Here is a 20,184-nt window from a genome sequence, read left to right as displayed (position 1 = left end):
GGGAATGGCTCCCTTGGGTGCCAACCCAGGCAGCGTGGAGAGGGCTGTGGAGAGTGGGTGACGTGCACCCCTCTTCTCTCATGAATGCCATTGGTTTCTGTTGCAAACGGTCTGTCTTTGGACTGCTGAGGTGGCTCGGTTGGTGAAAGGTAACAAGCCTGATAATCGAGTTCGGTACTTGAGCCTACATGGTGGAAGGAGAGAGAACTGCCTTCAGTCGGTTGTCCTCTGTCTCTACACACTTGCCCTGAGCACTCGGCACCTCAAACGGATGAATCGGGGATGACGCCTAAGATAGACGTGAATGATGTGTGGGGTCGTGGAAACTAAGTGTGCAGGGAAGGCTATCCCCTCCCTCGGTGAAAGCCCAGAAACAGGAAACAGTGGAGTGTGTCTAGAAATGGAGGGTAGCACTCCGTTAGCATAAGCGGTGTGTGCAACAGAATAAAAGACAAGACAGGAGAAGTAGTCTAGGGCCATAGCATGTAATGTCTGGCATCTTCAAACTGCAAGGCTTCATAAGCACTAGAATTCTTATCAACTCTCGTTTCTTCTTGAGTAAATGAATAATGGAGTGAATAAAAGATTCCTTCTGAGGGAGAAAAAAAAGCAACATTCTACGCCACTGTGATGGCTCTCAACCCAAGAGAGCATGTGTGAGGGGAGGGGAGAGAAGGCCACATACACACACAGTGTCACAGACCTTACCCAGTGGTGCTCATTTGAGCACACTGCTCTAACACTAGTAAAGCAAAGAGTATCGGGCCAGCTGTCATTTCTGCAGGAGAATCATCAGCGACCGGCTGATAGTGTTACTGGCCTATCGTCAATCTTATGTGCCCCGTGCACTCTGTGGTATTTGTCACTGTTAACCACTTTCTCAACCTTTGTCTTCCGCAGCTCATTTTATTTCTCCTCCCAACTGACCCTTAACAACCTGTAAGTTATTGCTCCCCCGCTGTCTGCGCTGTAAAGATGGCCTCCACGCTGTGTCTGCGTCTGTCTTCTCACGCCTCACCACGTTCTCTCAGCTTCAAACTACCCGAAAATGCTGTAAAATTCTGTTTGTGATCCTCCAGTTTTTTCCTATGCCTCAGATTATTTCCAGTCGTCCATTATAAGTTATTAGCATATCCCACAAGCACATCGAAGCTGATGTCTGACCCTGAGCTCATGTTTTTCTCCCTCTTCTGCAACCTTCACCCCAACACACATCCATCTACCCAACCTTCTCTTGCTTACTTCATACACAATGTCATTCTTTCTCACAAAACTGGATAGCTTAAACCTTCCTCAACATCTGCTTGCCCGTGACAAGTTCTTTCTCATCTGATGGTCTCTATAAATCTTTTTGTTATTGTTGGTGGCCCTTGTCTCACACGGGGTCTTAGTCTCAAAAACTCTGTGTCTTTTAACACAAAACTTTTCTATGCAAACTTTTCTCTTACTCCTTCTGCCTTATGTGTCCTTGTCAACTCTTGGTCTTTTGTCTCCCTAATGTTCTATGTGTCTGCCAGAATTGAACTATACCCATGTCCTGATTCTGTCTGAAAACTTCCTAAGCCATTAAATCCATAAGACAAAAGCTAATATCTTGGAGTAAGCTCTTCCACAGTCTGGACTCTGAACATAATCTGCCTTGACTCTGGATTTTTTAATTCTGTCCTACAGCCCTTCAACTCCTGTCCACTCAATTCATACTCCCCAGATGGGCCACGCTCCTTCACATGCTATTCCCACAAGCTGGGACCTCCTTAGGAACCTCCCTAGGGTAACACCATTAAATGCCTCTTCAGGCATCTACCACGTTCTGAACACCATTCTAAGGCCTCAAAAACAAAAATTAGAAAACCCCCCTGTCAATGATCGCAACCCAGAGTAATGGAGACAAATATGTCAACAGATAATAGTAATGGCCTGTGAGATGCACAAATTAGAAATATGCAGAAGGAACAGGAGCCACGCAGAGAGCAGCTGATGGTGGGGAGGTGGACAAGAAAGTGTGTCAGCATCTCTAAGACAGATGGGGAGAGGTGGTGCCAACATGGCCCAGGGCATCAGGCTGAAGCAGCTTCCCCATAATGCACAAACAGAATCAGAGGAAATAATCCAAGCAAACCTAAACACGATGGAGATAGTGAATTATATGTGCTTTCACTGCAATTAAATTTTTAAGTTGTTTTTTAGAAGTACAATTGGGGAGTTCCAATGGGCAACTACCTACCTCTCCCACCTTTTCAACATATGAACTCTCTCCCTGTCCTTTAGACTCAGATCTCACACCTGAGAACCACACTCCTGTGAGCCTTGGGGACTATCTCAATGAGAACCACACTCCTGTGAGCCTTGGGGACTATCTCAATGAGAACCACACTCCTGTGAGCCTTGGGGACTATCTCAAGCTGGGTAGCCTTCATCTTTGCTGGTTCCTATGCAGACCTCTACACCATAGTGTATGGAAACTTTTCTTCATGGCTCTGTTTTTCCTATAAGCCTGTGAGGTCCTTCATGTCCGATACCACTTCTCAAACATAGATCCTACTCCTCTATAAAAATTTCTGTTGCTTGATTAATTCACCTACTATGAATAAACTGTCTTTCAAACTCCACACTAATGGCTTTCCATACACGATTTCCTTTCACCCTCACAGCCACATATATGTGTTGTGTGTATATACATATACACATACACATACATATACATATGCATTCTTCAGGATATAAACAGTCTAATTTTCATTATTACAGACATGGAAATTGAGAGGCTGGGTACCTTTCCAAAGGTCATACAATTGGAGCAATGAAGTCAAATGGAATTTTAGATGTCAAGATAATTAATATATAAAATTTTGAAAGGAAAAATGTAGAATATAGAAATTTAGTTGACAGGTCATGGCAGAAAAACCTGCCCTGGTCAACAGCAGACTGTGTGCTGCACATCTTGCTGAAGAGGTTTTATATGGAGTAACTTCAACCTTCAGAAGAGGTAGTGTATTGAGGGAGTCGAGTCTTGGGAAAGCTAAGTTTCTCCCTCTGAATTACAGGGCTGAGAAGGAAGGGGCGCTAAGCAAGATCTCTCCCACATTTCTCATTTGACTCTTGGAGGGAGGAGTGGAAAGGAGATGAGGAGATTCTGAGGTGGAGAGATTATTGGGACGTTTGTCAACACATCAGAACCGTGTGACCAAGAGGGTAGAGTGAACTGAAAAGCCCAGGGAAGTTCTGCGGTAGCCCTGTAAGGAGTACTTATGTTGTTTTTAATTCAGGTAAATTTGAATTGAGCATCAGTTAGAGGACCAAACAAATCAAAATTTATAATATATAATGAGCCAAATAAGTGCATTTCATATAGATTCATTTACACACACACACACACACACACACACCCCAAGTTCACATCTTCTATCCCAAAGACAAGGAAAACACTGATATTGTGACATTGTGAGTGGTAGACAGTTTAGGGAGAGCTGAAAAGGCAGACTTGCAAAAATGGCTTCTCACAGATTTCAGTCTGAGGGACCAGGCTAACCCCACCCAGGTTAAATCTATGTCTTCCTATATGAAACCTGAACCTGCTCTGCTATATGAAATGGGAGGAAACCAACTAACGTATTGGATGACACTACACAGTCACAATCTCTAACCTGAGGTGCGACCTTAACACAAACTAGCCAATGGCCATACTTCCACCTGAGGTGTGACCTTAACACAACCTAGCCAATGGCCATACTTGACTTCCTAATCTTGCTCCCACATCTCAGACTTCAACTGTCTTTCTCCTCTAATGATCTCACTTCCTGTTTCATTCACAAAAGACATTCAACCAGGAGACAAATCCCACCAGCAACCACCTCTTACCTGCATTGCTGACCACAGGGTACATCTCCCATCCTGTCACTAAACTGGCAATGCCCCCGACTCTACTGTATCAGATTCCATCCCCTTCCCTTCTCAAATACACTCAGGTATCCCTCCATTAATTTTCCCCTCTCTTTTCCTCTCTAATGGCCATTTTTATCTTCTATTAGATCTTCACAACCAACATTAAACATCAATGGGCTACAGTCTTTCCTCCCTGACAACAAACAAGAACCCAAATTCTCATTTGGTTTCACAGTCCCAGCCAGTTTTCCACTTTGAAAACAACTATCTGGTCTCCTGATGGAATTCTCTCTATAGTTCCCTTTAATTACAATCCCATTTTCCCGAACTGAAACTTTTCCTGTGAAGACTTCGCGTTGTTACGTGCAAGAATCTACTCTCCTCTTTTTCTTCATCTTCTCTGCACAGCTGCGTTAGACAGATGACACCATTCCTCTTCCTTGAAGCCTTCTTTACTTTTAGAAGAGTGGTTCTCAACCTGTGGGTCAAGACCCCAGAGGGTCAACCGACCCTCTCATGGGGGTCCCCTAACACCATCGGAAAACACAGATATGTACTTATGAAGTAGCAACAAGAACAATGCTATTGTTGGGGGTCACCACAGCATGAGGAACTCTATTAAAGGTCACAGCGTCAGGAAGGTTGAGAAACACACCTGTGATTCGTTTCTCATCGAAAGTTCCTTCTCCATCTCCCTCACTGGCTTATCCACGTCGCTTTAATCAAAAGGTGCTCATACACAACACTTTCAACTTTAGAATGAATTACATGGTTCTTTTTGCAGCAGGCAAGCTCTTCAATTGCAGCGTGCTCATCTGTAGCTAAACTGTCATTCTCCAAGCACACACCAAGCTTGCTGAAGGAGGAGTCTCGGAAACACACTGTTTGAGGAGGTGAAGCCATTTGCCGGGCACAGCTACTCACCAGTCCCTTATCTCTTCTGCCACAGCCTGTTCCTGCCATCCAGTTGGATCAGCTACTCTTCCTTTCAGCTCAGCGACCTTCTGTGACCCTAGCAACGGTGACTGCCCTTGTAAGCCCGGGGTGGCAGGGCCACACTGTGACAGGTGCATGGTGGGATACTGGGGCTTTGGAGACTATGGCTGCAGACCTTGTGACTGTGCAGGGAGCTGTGACCCACACACAGGAGACTGCATCAGCAGGTGAGTGCGTATGTCTCTCCTTCTTGTCTATGAGTAGTTCAAGCTTCCAGCAATCGGGCAGTGACTGAATGCCATGAGCAGAGCACACATTGCTCACATCCCTTTAAAAATTATTTCCAACTTTCAGAATAAATTTGTTCTTGCGATATTTTAGGAAATTACTAGCTCATTCGCAAAAAAAAAAAAAAAAAAAAAGCTAATCTGTACAGTAATTTCCCAAAACAGCACTGCTGTCTAGAAAGCTAAATAGTAGGTTTGGACATGATTCATTTTTACTTGAGTTCTAAACGTCTCATTAAGTTTGCCATTGTTTTCTGTTTTGTTAGTAGTGCTGACATAGATTGGTACCACGAACTCCCCGCCCTTCCATCTCCACATAATAAGAGTGAGCCGACCTGGGAGTGGGGGGATGAACAGGGATTCTCTGCACTCCGACACTCAGGTGAGGCTGACCATCCGCTGTCTTATTTCCAAGTCTGGTCTGGAGCAATAGGGATTATGTCAAATCGGGGGACAGTTTGAAGCATTCTTTAGTTCTGAGGTTCAATAAAGGAATGGCCTATCCCCAAAAATGTGAAAGTGAAGTACAGCTGAGGGGTATTTTAATAGACTTTTGGGGTTTTTTTTCTTTCTTCTGGTTTTGTATATTTATCACAAAAAAAGTAGAACATCACAGTAAAAGTTGTAAATCTCCCCAGTGCTTCCTACCAGTTTTGTAAATTGCAAACTACAAACCCAGGCCATGGTTTGTTTACAACCTCCTTTCATTATCAGGAAGAACCTAACCCCTCTGTGGGTTAAGAAGTGCCCATGGTGGTCCCTCCTCCGTTCCCTTCACCCCGTTGGTCTGCACTGACCACAGCTATCTGATTCTGTGATTTCTGGCCCCCGAATCTTTGCCCCCACCCCACTCCACCCTCACCTACTCACCCCCACCCCTACCCGACTCCGAACACTCTGTGTTTCCAACCCACAAGAGGGTGTTCTCTGGTTCTAACATGGCCTGGATCTGTTTTCTTTTCTCCTTTTGCTAACATGGCTGTGTTTAATGCTGAGATGGGGCTGAGGCGATGCTCTCGCTCAGTAAAATGCTTGCACAACAAGCATGAGGACTTCCAATTTGATCTCTGTTGTATGACAAAACTTTTCCAACACACATGTCTATTCACCACAGACAGGAAGTCCACGATACACCAAAATACAGATATCACCAAAGTCCAGCTTGGTGAATCAACAAGTATTATTAGGGCTACTTGCAGGAACATGGATGACAGGATCCTCACAGGAGCAGAAATGACTCAAAGACAGCTGCACCACCAAGGCCCACCATAGCGGGGGTGGCAGCTCACAAACCTGGGGAACCTGGAGCACACTGCACAGCCTGCAGCCAGCTCAACAGGTTGCCGGGTATCCTTGCCAGGTTCTTCCTGCGTCCAGGCAGCGTGGCTACTCTCTGCTGCTTCCAGGAAGCTGGTCTGGTCTCAGGCTTCTTTGTAGCCTTCCCTATCTAAGAGTCTTCTTTGTATCAGCTTCCCATCTGAGGGGTGCTCTCAGCTTTAATGCTTACTCTGTCTAGGCGGGGCCTAGAAAATCTGGTCAGCTTCAAGGACTTCCTGAAACTGTTTTGGGTTGTTTACCTTCCTGTTGAGGGAGCTTGCCCTGCAGGATGGGATGTTTCTATCTCAGAAGTAAGTTCTAGACAACAATCTCCCAGAAAAAGCTTTTAGCAACAAACAAGCAAACAACCCTCCATGGCACGCACCTGTAAGCGCAGCACTTGAGGGAAAGAAGGGACCGACAGATGGATACCTGGGCCTGGCTGCCCAGGAAATCTAGCTGTGATCAACAAGTTCCAAGTTTAGCTGGAGGAACTCTGACTCAGAAAGTAAAGTACAACTGAAGAAGACACTTGACATTGACTTTAACCTCTACCACACAGATACCCTTAATGTTTACACATACATATACACATAAAGCAAGCTGAAAATGTGTCTGAGTATTGTGGTGGTTTGAAAGAAAATGCCCCCCAAAGCGAGTAACACTATTAGGGGGTGTGACTTTGTTGGAGTAGATGTGCCCTTGTAGGAGGAAGTGTGTCACTGTGGGGTGTGGCTTTGAGGTTTCCTTTGCTCAATCTAAATTCAGTAGGGTACAGTTCACTTCCTGTTGCCTGTGGATCAAGATGCAGAACTCTTAGCTCCTTCTCCAGCACCATGTCTGCCTGCATGCTGCCATGCCTCTCTCCCACCATGATGAGAATGGAGGAAACCTCTGAACTGTAAGCTAGCTCAACTTAATAGTTTCCTTTGTAAAAGCACTGTGGTCATAGTGTCTCTTCACAGCAATTGAAACCCCAAGGCAAGTATGAATGTACAAAGCTGTATTGCTCAATCATAATATTTTCCCAACACTTTATTATTTCCAGAGAAACTTAGAGCTGTCATTTAACTCAGTCCACATTTTAGATAGTGAAGAAACCATTGTTTTAATAAATTTCCAGAGGGAACCTATAGCCCAAGAACCAGGAATTTTGGTGCATGATTTTTTTCTGTAATAAAGTTTATTTTAATTTTTTAAAGATTTAAACAAGACATGGTAGCACAACCCTTTAACCCCAGTATTTGGGAGACAAAGGCAGAGGTATCCAAGACCAACCTGGTCTACATAGCAGGCTCCAGTATAGCCAGGATGGCATAGAGTGACACTGTCTTAACAACAGCAAAAAGATTCGTGAACCCAAATTTGAGAAGCACTGGTATTTGCAATTCTGTTTTCCTCACTAAATATGATGTCATAATAATTTCCCTAATGGTGTCATTTTAATTTACCATAGGAACAAGGTAGGAAATATAAAGTAAAATGAGGTTGTGTTATCTATTTATTTATGTTTGAGACAAATTCTAATTGTATAGGTCAGATTGGCCTGGGACTGGCTTCCAACCCCTTTCTCTGGCTCCCAAGTGCTGGGATTGCAGGTGTGCACCATGCTTGGTTCTTGTATTTACCTGAGAAAGAAGGAAAATACTCATGTTATATAGTGCACATTTTGTCACGTTAGTAGCCACTCTTAAAAGTGTCTTCTTCTTTGGTATGACAATGATTTCTACTCTGTAATGGCCTGCTGGACCAAATCTGTAATAATCGGGTCATTTGGACTACGGGACATCCACTAAGCCCATTGTGCATGTTATTAGGGAGATGGCAGCATGCCCAGTGAGCACATAAAGTGTCCCCACAGCTGTTAGGCCTACGATGCCCCAGGGAGCCTCTGGGATCCATCTGGATGAGTTCCCGAGGGAGAAAGACAGAGCAGCTTCAACATTCCCTTTGGTTATAGCTCAACAGAAAAGTGACAGCCAGTTTCTTAAGTGCTTAAAAAGCCTTTTCACCCTTGAATCTAGCTGCCTACCTGTCTCCTGATATACAGTGAACACCATTAAAAGATTTTGACTACAATTATAAAACAATATGCCAACCAATACTGGTATTTGTCACAAAATACTTATTTCTCTCTTTTCCTTCTTTTCCTCCTTCTTTCTTTCTCTTTTTCTCCTCTCTTCCCTCCCTTCCTCTTTCTCCCACCTTCCTCAGTGCCAGAGATGAAGCCCTGAGTGTTTTGTTCTTGGTAGACAAAGTCTTCCTTGACTGAGTGTTTTGTGCTTGGTAGACAAAGTCTTCCTTGACTGAGCTCATTCCCAGCCACCCTCTAACCTATCATTTCCACTTGTGAGGTACAAAATACCAGATGTGAAATCTGGCTTCCCCAATGGCAAACCTGGCTTTAACTAGTACCAGAGAACTGTGAGCAATGTTCATTTTTCAAAATGTCCTAGCGACCTACTGTAACTAAACAGGCCTTTACCATTTCCAGATTTCTTAAGTCCTGGCAAGTGAAAAATATTCTTCTCTGAAATTGGCTCTCATGATATGCATGGCTGGGCGTGAACTCCCAGGCTCATGCAGTCCCTTGGGTTCAGTCTTCTGAGCAGCTGAGACGACACACGTTCCCCACAGAACTCCATCTTGACCGGTGCACACGAGTGCTTAAACTCTAAGTGTGTGAAAAAGGGCTGTTGTCAGGGAACCAAAGACAAACCTGCAAATGACAGATCTGTGTGTGCTGCCCAAAGGACTCTGTGGTGAGAAATGGTGTACACCATTCACCTCCTAATTTCCTTGTGTTTTATGGCAGCATGACAGCCAGCATAGTCTCTGCTTCCATGAAGTTTCCAGAGGCCATGGGCCATTCACTTATAGCAACCTCTCAATGAGGGCCCCTACTGTGTGTAAGCAAACCACAATGGCTGGTTTTAAGCGCCTTTAGCTTCCCTCTCCCGCTATTTAACTCTACTTGGGATTTTCCACTTATAACCCTTATTCTCTTTTCTGTAGCATGGGCACTATAGCTGACAGAGTTGTTCACACCACCTTCCCTGGATTGGCCTTTCTGCCCAGATGTTCTGTCAGCTTTCTCTGGTTCACTGAATCCTCCTTGTCCTAGGCCATTGTCATCTCGGTCTGGTCAGATCCGTTTTTCCCTCTCTCCTGCTACATCTGGGTCAGTGCCTCTCAGTTTTGATATAAGAAGCCACCCTTCCGCTCTCACTGGAGTCTTAGAGAAGCCAATCCAGTGTCCTCTCTGTCTCTGGGACCTACGTGTTGCACCTGTGGTGACTAAGTCTGCACACGATGGAGTTTTTGGCTCCAGGGACAAAGCTGTGAGACCACACAACTGCCCCCCTACGTGGCTCTCTGGTGCCCCACTGATTCCTGCTTTTACTCAGTTCTGATTTCGGCCGCTTCCCCCTCTGACAGCTACTACTACTCTTCGTCCTTTAGAGCAACAAACTAGGTAGGTGATTGCTACTGAAGCCTTTAATACTACAAAGCCACTGGGCAGTGATGGCACACCGGAGAGGCAGAGGCAGGCGGATCTCTGGGAGTTCGAGGCCAGCCTGATCTACAAAGAAAGTGCCAGGATAGGCTTGAAAGCTACACAGAGAAACCCTGTCTAGAAAAAATAAAAAAGCAAAAAACAACAACAAAAAACTGTAAAGCCCTGAAATGCCTACCCCCCTCCGTGTCTCTATTTCTCTTAGTGATATCTCAATCCTCTGTCATTTAACTGAAAACTTTATTTTCATGGCATTCATTTTTGTTCAAAGGTGTTCTGAAAGTCTTCTACAGGGCCTGGCAATTCTAACAGGCACTTCCAGCTGTTGGAGGAAACGGCGCCATCTTTTGTGCAAATGGCCGTCCCAGGCAGGAAGCCTTTTCTTGCCTTCCCAGGTGTAGGACACTCCTCCCACCTAAGCCTGTCCCACCTCTATCTTACACCATTTAACCTTTTTAATACACTCACTTTTTTTACTTGCCACATTGCAAGCCTTAGGCAAGAATTGTACCTTAGTGTTATATTTTTCTCTTTTGACTTTTTGGGGGACCCGCCACCTAGCTCCCAAACAAACCACACATGGAGTCTTATGATTACTTATAAATGCCTGGTCTTAGCTTGGCTTGTTTCTAGACAGCTTTTCTTAAACTTAAGTTATCCCGTCTACCTTTTGCCTCTGGCTCTTATCTTCTTCTGTTTCTGTGCACCTGTCTTTCCTTCCTACTCCGTGGCTGTCTGGGTGGCTGGCCCCTGACGTCCTCCTCCTGTCACTCTCTCCTTGCTGCTCCTTCTCTTCCTCGGTTTCTCTCCTTCTATTTACCCTCTCTGCCTGCCAGCCCCGCCTACCCTTGTTCCTGCCTCCCTATTGGCCGCTAGGCTCTTTTTAGGACCATCAGGTGTTTTAGACGGCCACAGTAGCACAGCTTCCCAGAGTTAAACAAGTGCAGCATAAACAAAAGTCACAAGCCTGAGGATAATATGTTGCCACATTGTGTCTCTCTCATTCTTATGTGCTCTGAATGACATCACCATGCCCAGCAGGCCATAAGGTCTCCAATTACTTTCAATGGGCTTCCAAGTATTTGATTTGATTTTCATTGGCATAACTGGATACATAATATACGTAGTTACTTTTCTACAGGTTTGCACTTTTAGCTGTTCCTTTTTATTAATATGGAGTGTGGACACTGGGCTATTTATCACAGTATCAGTTTGTGCTTTGGAATTTGATATTGACTTTGTCTTCCATATTTTACTTAGGTTGATATTTTATTGGATGATAGTCAATTCTATTTAGAAAGGGAATTTACTTCTCTTCATCACTGCTTAACAGTTACAGATGTTATATGGATCAATAAAGGTGTTACCTGGATTTGCCTACTGAGCCCCCCACCCTCACCCCTACCCCCCCACCCCCACCTGTAACACAATTTTCCATTTACTTTATGCAGGTAAATGTGAATGTAAGGAACAAGTGTTAGGAAACCCCAAGGCATTCTGTGGAATGAAGTATTCATATGGTGAGTTTAAAGTCCTCTATGCTGTGTACATCCTATTCAAACTACGTACAGAGCTTTGTAAGGAAACACAAGGCTGAGGAGAGTCCCCAGCACATTAGATGCTTGGGAAATGGTAAGATGGCTGTTTGTGAGGTATTAAGATTCATGACTCAAGCCGGGTAGTGGTGATGCATGCCTTTAGTCCCAGCACTTGGAAGGCAGAGGCAGATGGATCTCTGTGAGTTTGAAGACAGCTTGGTCTACAAAGTGAGTTCCAGGACAGTCAAAGCTACATAGAGAAACCCTGTCTTGAAAAAAAAAAAAAAAGGAACAAGTTTTGGTGATTCACCTAGGTCTGTTCCCCAATATCCCTAAACATTCTTTTACCATTCAAATTTAAAACAAGCAAAAAATCCAGCATAAAATAGAGGAAAATAAAGTTTTTCTAAATAATGACTATTACTATCTTCAAACTCTAAATGGCTCTATATTTATTATGAAATATGTTAGGATATTTTTTTTTGCCAGCCATCCTTGACTAGTGTCTGAGGCTTTTCAATTGCCCCCACAGTTTATATGGCTGAAAATATGCATTTGAATAAAGAGAAAGTTTTCTCTTTGATTTATTTGATTCCCAAAACCAAGTAGAGTATTTTCATTCTTGGTGTCTAATCAAGGAAAAGTTTACTCTCTAGCACAATGGGGGGGGGTCCACTTGATTTATTTGTTTGTTTATTCTGGTTTCAAGTATTTATTGAATGACAGTTGTAACACAAAAAGTAAAAGACCCAGAGACAGATATTGGGGTTTAAGCTTCAAGCTGAAGATCAGAGAAGCAAAGCATCCAAGCCACTAGTGCTGGGAATAAAGGTGTGGGATCCCAAGTGCTGAGATCACCTTTGTGTGAGCTCTTTCTCTTTAGGACTGGATCAATTTTATGTAGCTCAGTGTGAGATCCATTTACCTCTACCTCCCAAGTGGTGGGATTAAAGGTGTGTACCACCACTGCCTGGCTTCTACAGCTAACTAGCGAGGCTGTCTTTGCTTTCTGTACCCTCAGGCAAGCTTTAATAAATCATCTCACATATCACCACAGACAGTGGTGAAGGAGCATCTCTGCTGTCTTTGAGCTCACAGGCTAATGGACCATGCTATGCACTCTTTGTGTATGTATGAAACTTCATCACCAGCAGCCTCATCCAAACTCCAATGCAACGCAACCAGGCATATGAACTTTTCACTCAACTTCTTAAAACTTGTAAGACTAGGTTCATTCTCAAGATGCTCTATAATTCTGATCTTTGATGGTCCTGTGAAGACAGCTATCTGACATGGTATTTTTTAAATCAGCTATGATAAGGTTCTCTCATTATACACAATCGTCTATCAAAATCTGTACACACGTACTCTTGATACAGAAAATTATATCCTAGTGTTCCTTATGTCTACACTCTTCCCTACCCCAACATACTTCACTACCTAATTTCTAGCTGCATACATTTCATAGGCAGAAGAACATAACAGAATCAGAAGCCAGGCAGAATCCTGTGATCATACTGTATTACATATGTAATTACAGATCATATTAGCACTATACGGTATACTGCAGATAGAGGGGGAAAGGACTGTAGGTGTTCTTACTACAGAGGAATTATGAATGTTTGAACAGGCTGATCTACCCTGGTCCACAGTTTACAATTTATATATTAAAATATCACATAGAATTTCCTAAGCACATGTAATTTCTATGTGTCAATTTAGAAATGTTTTTCAGGTATTACAAATTAAAAGATGGGTCTGGAGAGATGGCTTGGCAGTTAGGAGCACTTGCTGATCTAGCAGAGGATCAGGGTTCAGGTCCCAGCATGCACAGAGTAGCTCACAGCCGTCTGTAATTCTAGCTGGGCGGGGGGGGGGGGGAGAATCTGATGCTTTCTTCTGGCTCCCATGGGCACCAAGCACACACATACGGTACACATACATACAGGCAAGTGTTCATACACATAAAATAAAATAAATAAAGCAAAGCAAAGGAATACTATAGTCCTGTCATCATGTAGGAGGGCAGTTTACCTTGCCTAGTCAGCCTACACTGTACTCCAAAGAACAGTAAATAATAATAAAGTTACATAACATCTGTAAAGTGATGTAAAATATACCCTCTCAAAGCATTTTGTCCTCTGTCATAACATCATATATAGGAAACCACAGAAGTATACGATCATCAGGCTCTAAATGAAAACCAGGACAGTATTTCAACTTCCTATTTATTCTTTCTTTGTAGTTTTGATATATGAATATACTTTTTTGTTTTGCTCATTTGTTTGTTTGTTTTTTGAGACAGGATTTCTCTGCATAGCACTAGCTATACAGAAATTCACTTTGTAGACCCACTGGCCTTGAACTCAGAGATCCACCTGCCTCTGCCTCCTGAGTGTAGAAATTAAAGTTGTGTGCCACCATGCCTGGTTCAGCTGGATATACTTCAATTTTCATTTGCAGAAGGCAATGGATAATATCTTTCTAATGTCATAATATGGGAAGGTGTGAAGTTGAAACTGCCAAATAGAGAGAAAATAAAATATAAATGAGATTAAATCATCGCAACAATGAATGAGCCTCATGATTTTTAAAGCAGACTTCCACACTCTGAAATGGAAATGAATCATCAAATAGTTCAAATTTCAAGAGAAAACATGAAATTCGTGTGCTTTCTTAACTTTCGGCATTGTGTTCTTCCAGTGTTAAAAATCAAGATTTTATCAGCGCATGATAAAGGCTCACATGCCGAAGTCAATGTGAAAATAAAAAAAGTCTTACAGTCGACGAAACTGAAGATCTTACGAGGCAAGAGAACCCTGTATCCAGAGTCCTGGACAAACAGAGGCTGCACTTGCCCGATCCTCAATCCAGGTAAGCACTAATTAGGCTTAATGAATTAATCTTGTCTAGCTGTCTTACATCCTCTGACGCAAAACTCCGTAACTTCTGAATACCGGGGAAAATTCAAAAGGAATTCTTTGAACTGACATTAAGAATACAAAACCCAATCTTCTCCATGTGTTCTATAAACATAAAATATTTTAAAATCCAGCAGTATAATACTTTCTGTCCTGAAAGAGAAGTCTCAGATTGGTTCCAGGTGCCCACTGCATCGAAAGGACTTTCCTGAGCTATCTACCATTTGTGTGTTATTTGAAAGGTAGGTCCCCTTCATGCAAACCTGTTCCCAAAGGAAGCTCCGATTCGAAAGCACATCTGTGCCAATCACTCTGAAACCGTTTCTACTATTGCATGAGAGGGCATCTGTTCCCCCTGGAGAGAAAACAACTCTCAAGTTTTCATCATGTTGTTTTTCATTAAATGATCGTTCTGGCTTTGGATGAGAAACAGCAGGGGAAAATAATTTAAATACAATCTTAGAGAAACTTGGAACAGGAGCAAGGTTTGACTTGAACCTGAAAAACATACGGCAGAGATGATGGTGACAGCAGTCACTGATGCACTTGAGACCCTGGCAATGGTACTTTGAGAATGGAGGACCAGCTGAGGTTCATCTGTGACAACAGATGTAGGGTTCATCTGTGACAGCCTTCCATCGGGGTGTGTGAGAACTCTGCTAACGATACCAAAAACTGTAGCCTACGTATCCCCCTTGCTAAATTCGGAAGCAGGGTATAGATTTCTGATCACAGTACATCTTCAATGCCCATCCAGCATCAGCACCCAAATATAACATACCGCACAGACGATAGCGCCTAAAAGCCTGCTTCCGGTTCCTGCACTTGGTGACTTCCTGTTGGTGCAGTCACGCCTGTGCTTCAGGATACTGCTAAGACAGGTTCATCATTTATATTCTGCATCTAATTTCTTCCCCTAACGAGCTAGGAAAGCACAGTTATGTATGAAAGAGCTCTTTTTTGTTTTTAATTAACAAATTAAAAGAAACGGATAACAGAGAAAAACTACAAATATCCCCTTAATCTAAACATAACCAGCGATTTAAAATAAAAATAGTTTTCTCAAGTTAACTAATTTCTTATAACCTCTTTCTTTTCTCTAATATTTTACTTAATTTCACTTAAAGTTCAATAAGATAGAAAATAAACTTTTTTAATTATAAGAATAAACAGTTCCAAAGCATAAATATGAAGAATAAGTAAGAATCTCGGATTTTTGAATACAGGAAGCAAAGAATCATTCATTTAAATTCTGTTTCCCAATGATCTGCACTTAAGGACTCTTATGAGCAATTTTCTATTATCTTGGCAAAAGGGGAGGGGGAGAAAGCCTGTCCAGTTCTGCAGAATGACATTAAAAACAAAAGCTTTGACCATCTGAGCTGCCCTCCAGGAAGTGAGCTATATTTCCTGCTCGGGTTTCTGCCAGAGTTCAAGAACCAACTGAGCTCATCACAATTGAAAACATAAGTGCAATTATTCAAAGAATTCTTGAAAACATGTTTACTTGCTTTGAAGAAAAATCTAGAAGCTGCCAAAGCAGAACCAGACACTGTTTTATTTTGCTTTTGTTTTTCCATTTTTACAAGTGTATGAAAACCAAAAAAGACTGATTAAAAAAAAAGAAAAGAAAAACTCTGTATGCCTCAGCTTATCTCCTGTGCTGCCTTTGAAAAGGAGTGAGCTACTGGCCACCCGTGCCAGGCCAGTCCTCTGTGACTCACGCCTGCATTCCATCAGTCCTATGTCTTTGAATACCAGCGCTAGCACCAAAGTACACTGCCTTTTTCATAGATAAAAAGCGCTGTGCCCTAACCATATAACAAAGCAGGCATCACACTAGTAAAGACAGACAAGTTAAACACAAGTGATACTAAGGGGTGTAAAGAAGACCTTGTGTTAAGTTGTGGTTTGATGGAACTCCCTACTTTCAGGGTTACTCGGTGTCATCCCTATTAGTTTTATATGAATACTTTAAATGGAATTCCTGTGCTATTTTTCTATTTCTGCCTTTAAGGTACCTTAAAATACTGGTCTTGATCTACAACTTGTTTTGTTATTGTTATTATTTTAAGCCTTTATCTTTGTGTATTCCTGTTTTGCCTGCATGCTTGTCTGTGTAACATGTTCATGCAGTACACAGAACCCAGAAGAGGCTGTCCGGTCTCCTGGGACTTGAGTTACAAGCAGGGGTGAGATGCCAGGTGGGCTCTGGGAATTGAACATGGGTCCTCTGCACGAGCAGTCACTGCTCTTAACCACTGAGTCATCTCACAAGCCCCAAAGTTTTTGTGAAAGAGAATTTTATTATTTAAACATTAAGCAATGACAAGATATATACACTTATAAGTTTTGAAATGCTTATTGTATTTGTAAAAAGAGAACTTTATTATTTAAATATTAGATGATAGCAAGATTATATGTACATAAAACAAACATACAAAGTACATATAGCTTGCATGTTTGTTTTAACCCTGGTCATTGTACATTGCCAGGCAAGAATTCGGCCTCTGAGCTACATCCCAAGTCCTTTTTATTTTCAGACAAGGTCTTGCTAAATTGACCAGGTGGCCTCAGACTTAGGGTTCCCTTACCTTAGTGTCCCAAGTAGCCATAATAACTAGGATTACAGGCATGCATCCCTACACATGGCTCATAAATTTAAACTGACATTTATTTTAATTTTAACATCTAGAGTTTTAATTAAGATTTTAAAGCATAGAGCTCTTTGTCTTAGAAAGTTATAAGCATAATTATTTTTCTAGTCCCATATTTTATAAAATTGTTTCTGAATATCAAAATTATATATATATATATATAATGAGGACTATTATCTCCCTAACTGGTACATAAAGAGACAATCCATCACCGTGTATTTGTTTACCAAAATATTTTACTGAAAGCCTGAAAAAAAATGTATTATAAGGGCAGAACTAATTGTGGTCAAGTCTCATCGGGTTTTTTTTAATCTTTGCTTTTGCTTTATTTTGTTCACAAACAAGCTCCTTATATTCCTCAGATACAACTATAGAGATTACATGTCATTTTATGTCATTCACAACTCTCTTCCAACATGTTCCAAGTAGTTGCTTTATTTTTGTAAAGTCCTTTTTCTGTTTTTTTCAGACAGGGTTTCTCTGTATGGCCTTGGCTGCCCTGGAACTCACTCTGTAGACCAGACTGACCTGGAACCTACAGAGAACCACTTGCCTCTGCCTCCTGAGTGCTGTGATTAAAGGCGTGTCTTTCTTAATAGCTGCTACCACACACACTGATCTCCAGGGAGACTGACAAGTCCAGTGCCCATTGATCCCTCACATGTCTCCTGCAATACACAGGCCAAGAATCAGACAGTCCTGAGTTTGAGTCTCAGTACTGCTACTTAGGAGGAAGACCTGAATAAGTGACCTAAAGGTGTCATGACTCTCCATCTTATCCATGCCTACATACAACTATGAAGTAGGGATGTCTGAAATTCCTGAAGTCACATCCCCTTTTTTAACAGAGTATAATGTATGCATCTCCTCTGTGCTTTCAGGTCTGGAGTACCTTGTAGCTGGACATGAGGATGTAAGAACAGGCAAACTGGTTGTGAATATGAAAAGCTTTGTCCAGCGCTGGAAACCAGCTCTTGGGAGAAGAGTCATGCACATCTTAAAAAGAGAGTGCAAGTAGCACTGGAGGTGTGAAGTAGCACTGGACATGTGAAGTAGCACTGGCGGTGTGAAGTAGCACTGGACGTGTGGAGTAGCACTGGAGGTGTGGAGTAGCACTGGCGGTGTGGAGTAGCACTGGACGTGTGAAGTAGCACTGGACGTGTGAAGTAGCACTGGACGTGTGAAGTAGCACTGGGCGTGTGAAGCACCCAATGGGCTCTTCTCTGGGTAGATACACAAGTGTAACAAAAAAGAGACCTCGAAATGAAACTGGAATATTTTTTAAGTGCCAAAAAGTAGAAAAATGTTCCAATGCATAGGCCTTGTCTGGCCTATCTGTCCTGGATCTGTGTTTAAATACAGCGTTGTTTCATAAAGAGAAGTGAAAATCCCTGCGCTGATAGCTGCTTCCCGTGGAACTGGTTTCGAATGTCACAGCTATGGAGAAAATTTTAATAGCAACGTGATCGTTAACAGTCACCCCTTAAGGGCTGTATCCCTGACAAGTTCTCCCCCAGTTTTAGATATGCCATGTACATTGTATTTGATGCTATTTAAGGAATTAATGAGACTTTAGGGACCCCCCTCCACTCTTCCATCAGGAAAGGCATTTCTTAAAAAGGGCCTTGTCTTGTGTGCTGGGTATGGACGTCGGCGTGTGGGATATGAAAGGAACGTCTCTGTGTATATATAGTATTTCTTCGCGTAAAGCACTTTACCTACCACTGATGTTGTGAGCGTTCTGAGACCGTACTGACAGGAAGAAGGGCTGGGTGAAGACTTGCTGAAGCATGACCACTGCCACTGTGGGTACACGGATGCAGGGGCCATGGATACAGACAGCTATGCTGACCCTGCGAGAAATGCTGTAAAGACACAACCTAAAAGGAGAATGTTTGGATGAAGTCTCTGAGAGGTCACAAGATACTAGTCATGATGAAACTTAAAAAGAGAGAGAGACCTTAAGAGGAAGAAACCATTAAGTGTAGAAATAGGCTTACATACAGGGAGAGTAGACTTTAAATGTTGAAAAGCTCTTTTATTTGTGATGCACTTGTACACACTTCAAAAATTATTGTAAACACAGAATCTGTTCTATTTTTGTGTCTAGTATTTAAACATGAACATTGGACCAGTTTTCTTTTCTTCTCTTATTAACAGTACATGGTCATGACATTTACCGGTTTCCTAACACAACATATGTATAGTTCACCAGATTACTGTATTTCATTATCTTTCATTTTCTTTATCCAGGCATAGCCACTCTGTGTACAGTTTCTGCTGTACTGGAATTTTACAAACCAGGAGCCACAGAGCCGAAACTTTAGGTTCATATCTAGATCATCTTTTTCCCTGAGATCCTGTGGACTCACAAATATACATTATATATGTATATGTATATATACATATATGTATTGCTTTGTGAATTTGTTTTTATATTTCATGTATGTAATAAAGGAATATGACCTACTGACCTTTGCCTCCTGACCAATTCTTCAATGGTGCCAAAGATTAATTTCCTTTAATAAGAGAATTCAAGTCTAATTCCTTAAATTAAGAAAATTAATTATGGAGGAGTGGCTTAGTGGGTAAATTAAAAGCATTTACCATGCAAGCCTTATGATCTGAGTTCAAACCCCAGAATCCACACGATAATTAAGAAGTGAACTGGCTTGGGCAAGTTGTCCTCTGATTTCTACATATGTACCAGAATGCATGCATGCCCACATGCCACACACACTAACGAAATTAACATTAAAAAAAGGTAATCCCACCACTCAGTGGGTAGAGGCAGGTGTATTTCTGAGTTCGAGGCCAGCCTGGTCTACAGAGCAAGTTCTACAGCCAGGGCTACACAGAGAAAGCCTGCCTCAGGAAAAAAATAAAAGTAAGAAAGGAAAGGAAAAGGGAGATGCCGCCTCAGCGGGGCCACAACAAGATGGAAGAGAGAACCAGCTCCCAAAAAGTTGTTCTCTAACCTGCGTACATCAGCTCTACACAAATAACCTTGAAAGAAAATAAATTATGGAGAAAAGACTGTGTCTCCACCCAGTTACTCTGAGATTTAGGAACAGAGTGGAAGCAAACCCAAATGGATTTTCTTTCTACAGCCTTTGGCCATCGCATTGC

At 42.3% G+C, this 20,184-nt stretch overlaps 1 protein-coding gene across 2 annotated transcripts in view; it reads left to right on the top strand.

Annotated features, from left to right (window-relative positions):
* The window catches only part of Ntn4 (netrin 4), a 98,432-nt gene extending 78,904 nt beyond the window's left edge, over positions 1 to 19,528 (top strand). The window contains exons 6-10 of one of the 2 annotated variants that reach the window (XM_013111922.3): positions 4,832 to 5,045; positions 5,375 to 5,487; positions 11,391 to 11,459; positions 14,181 to 14,351; positions 17,937 to 19,528. In XM_013111922.3, coding sequence (XP_012967376.1) covers positions 4,832 to 5,045; positions 5,375 to 5,487; positions 11,391 to 11,459; positions 14,181 to 14,351; positions 17,937 to 18,073 — 704 coding nt within the window. In that variant the 3' untranslated portion in view covers positions 18,074 to 19,528. Of the gene's footprint in view, positions 1 to 4,831; positions 5,046 to 5,371; positions 5,488 to 11,390; positions 11,460 to 14,180; positions 14,352 to 17,936 lie in introns of both variants that reach the window. The other variant, XM_013111921.3, reaches the window with a different exon arrangement.
* The last annotated feature ends 656 nt before the right edge of the window (positions 19,529 to 20,184 follow it).

The sequence above is a fragment of the Mesocricetus auratus genome, unplaced genomic scaffold (assembly GCF_017639785.1).
Source record: "Mesocricetus auratus isolate SY011 unplaced genomic scaffold, BCM_Maur_2.0 Super-Scaffold_100011, whole genome shotgun sequence".
Lineage (NCBI taxonomy): Eukaryota > Metazoa > Chordata > Mammalia > Rodentia > Cricetidae > Mesocricetus > Mesocricetus auratus.
This window is presented reverse-complemented; position numbering and strand designations above follow the sequence as displayed.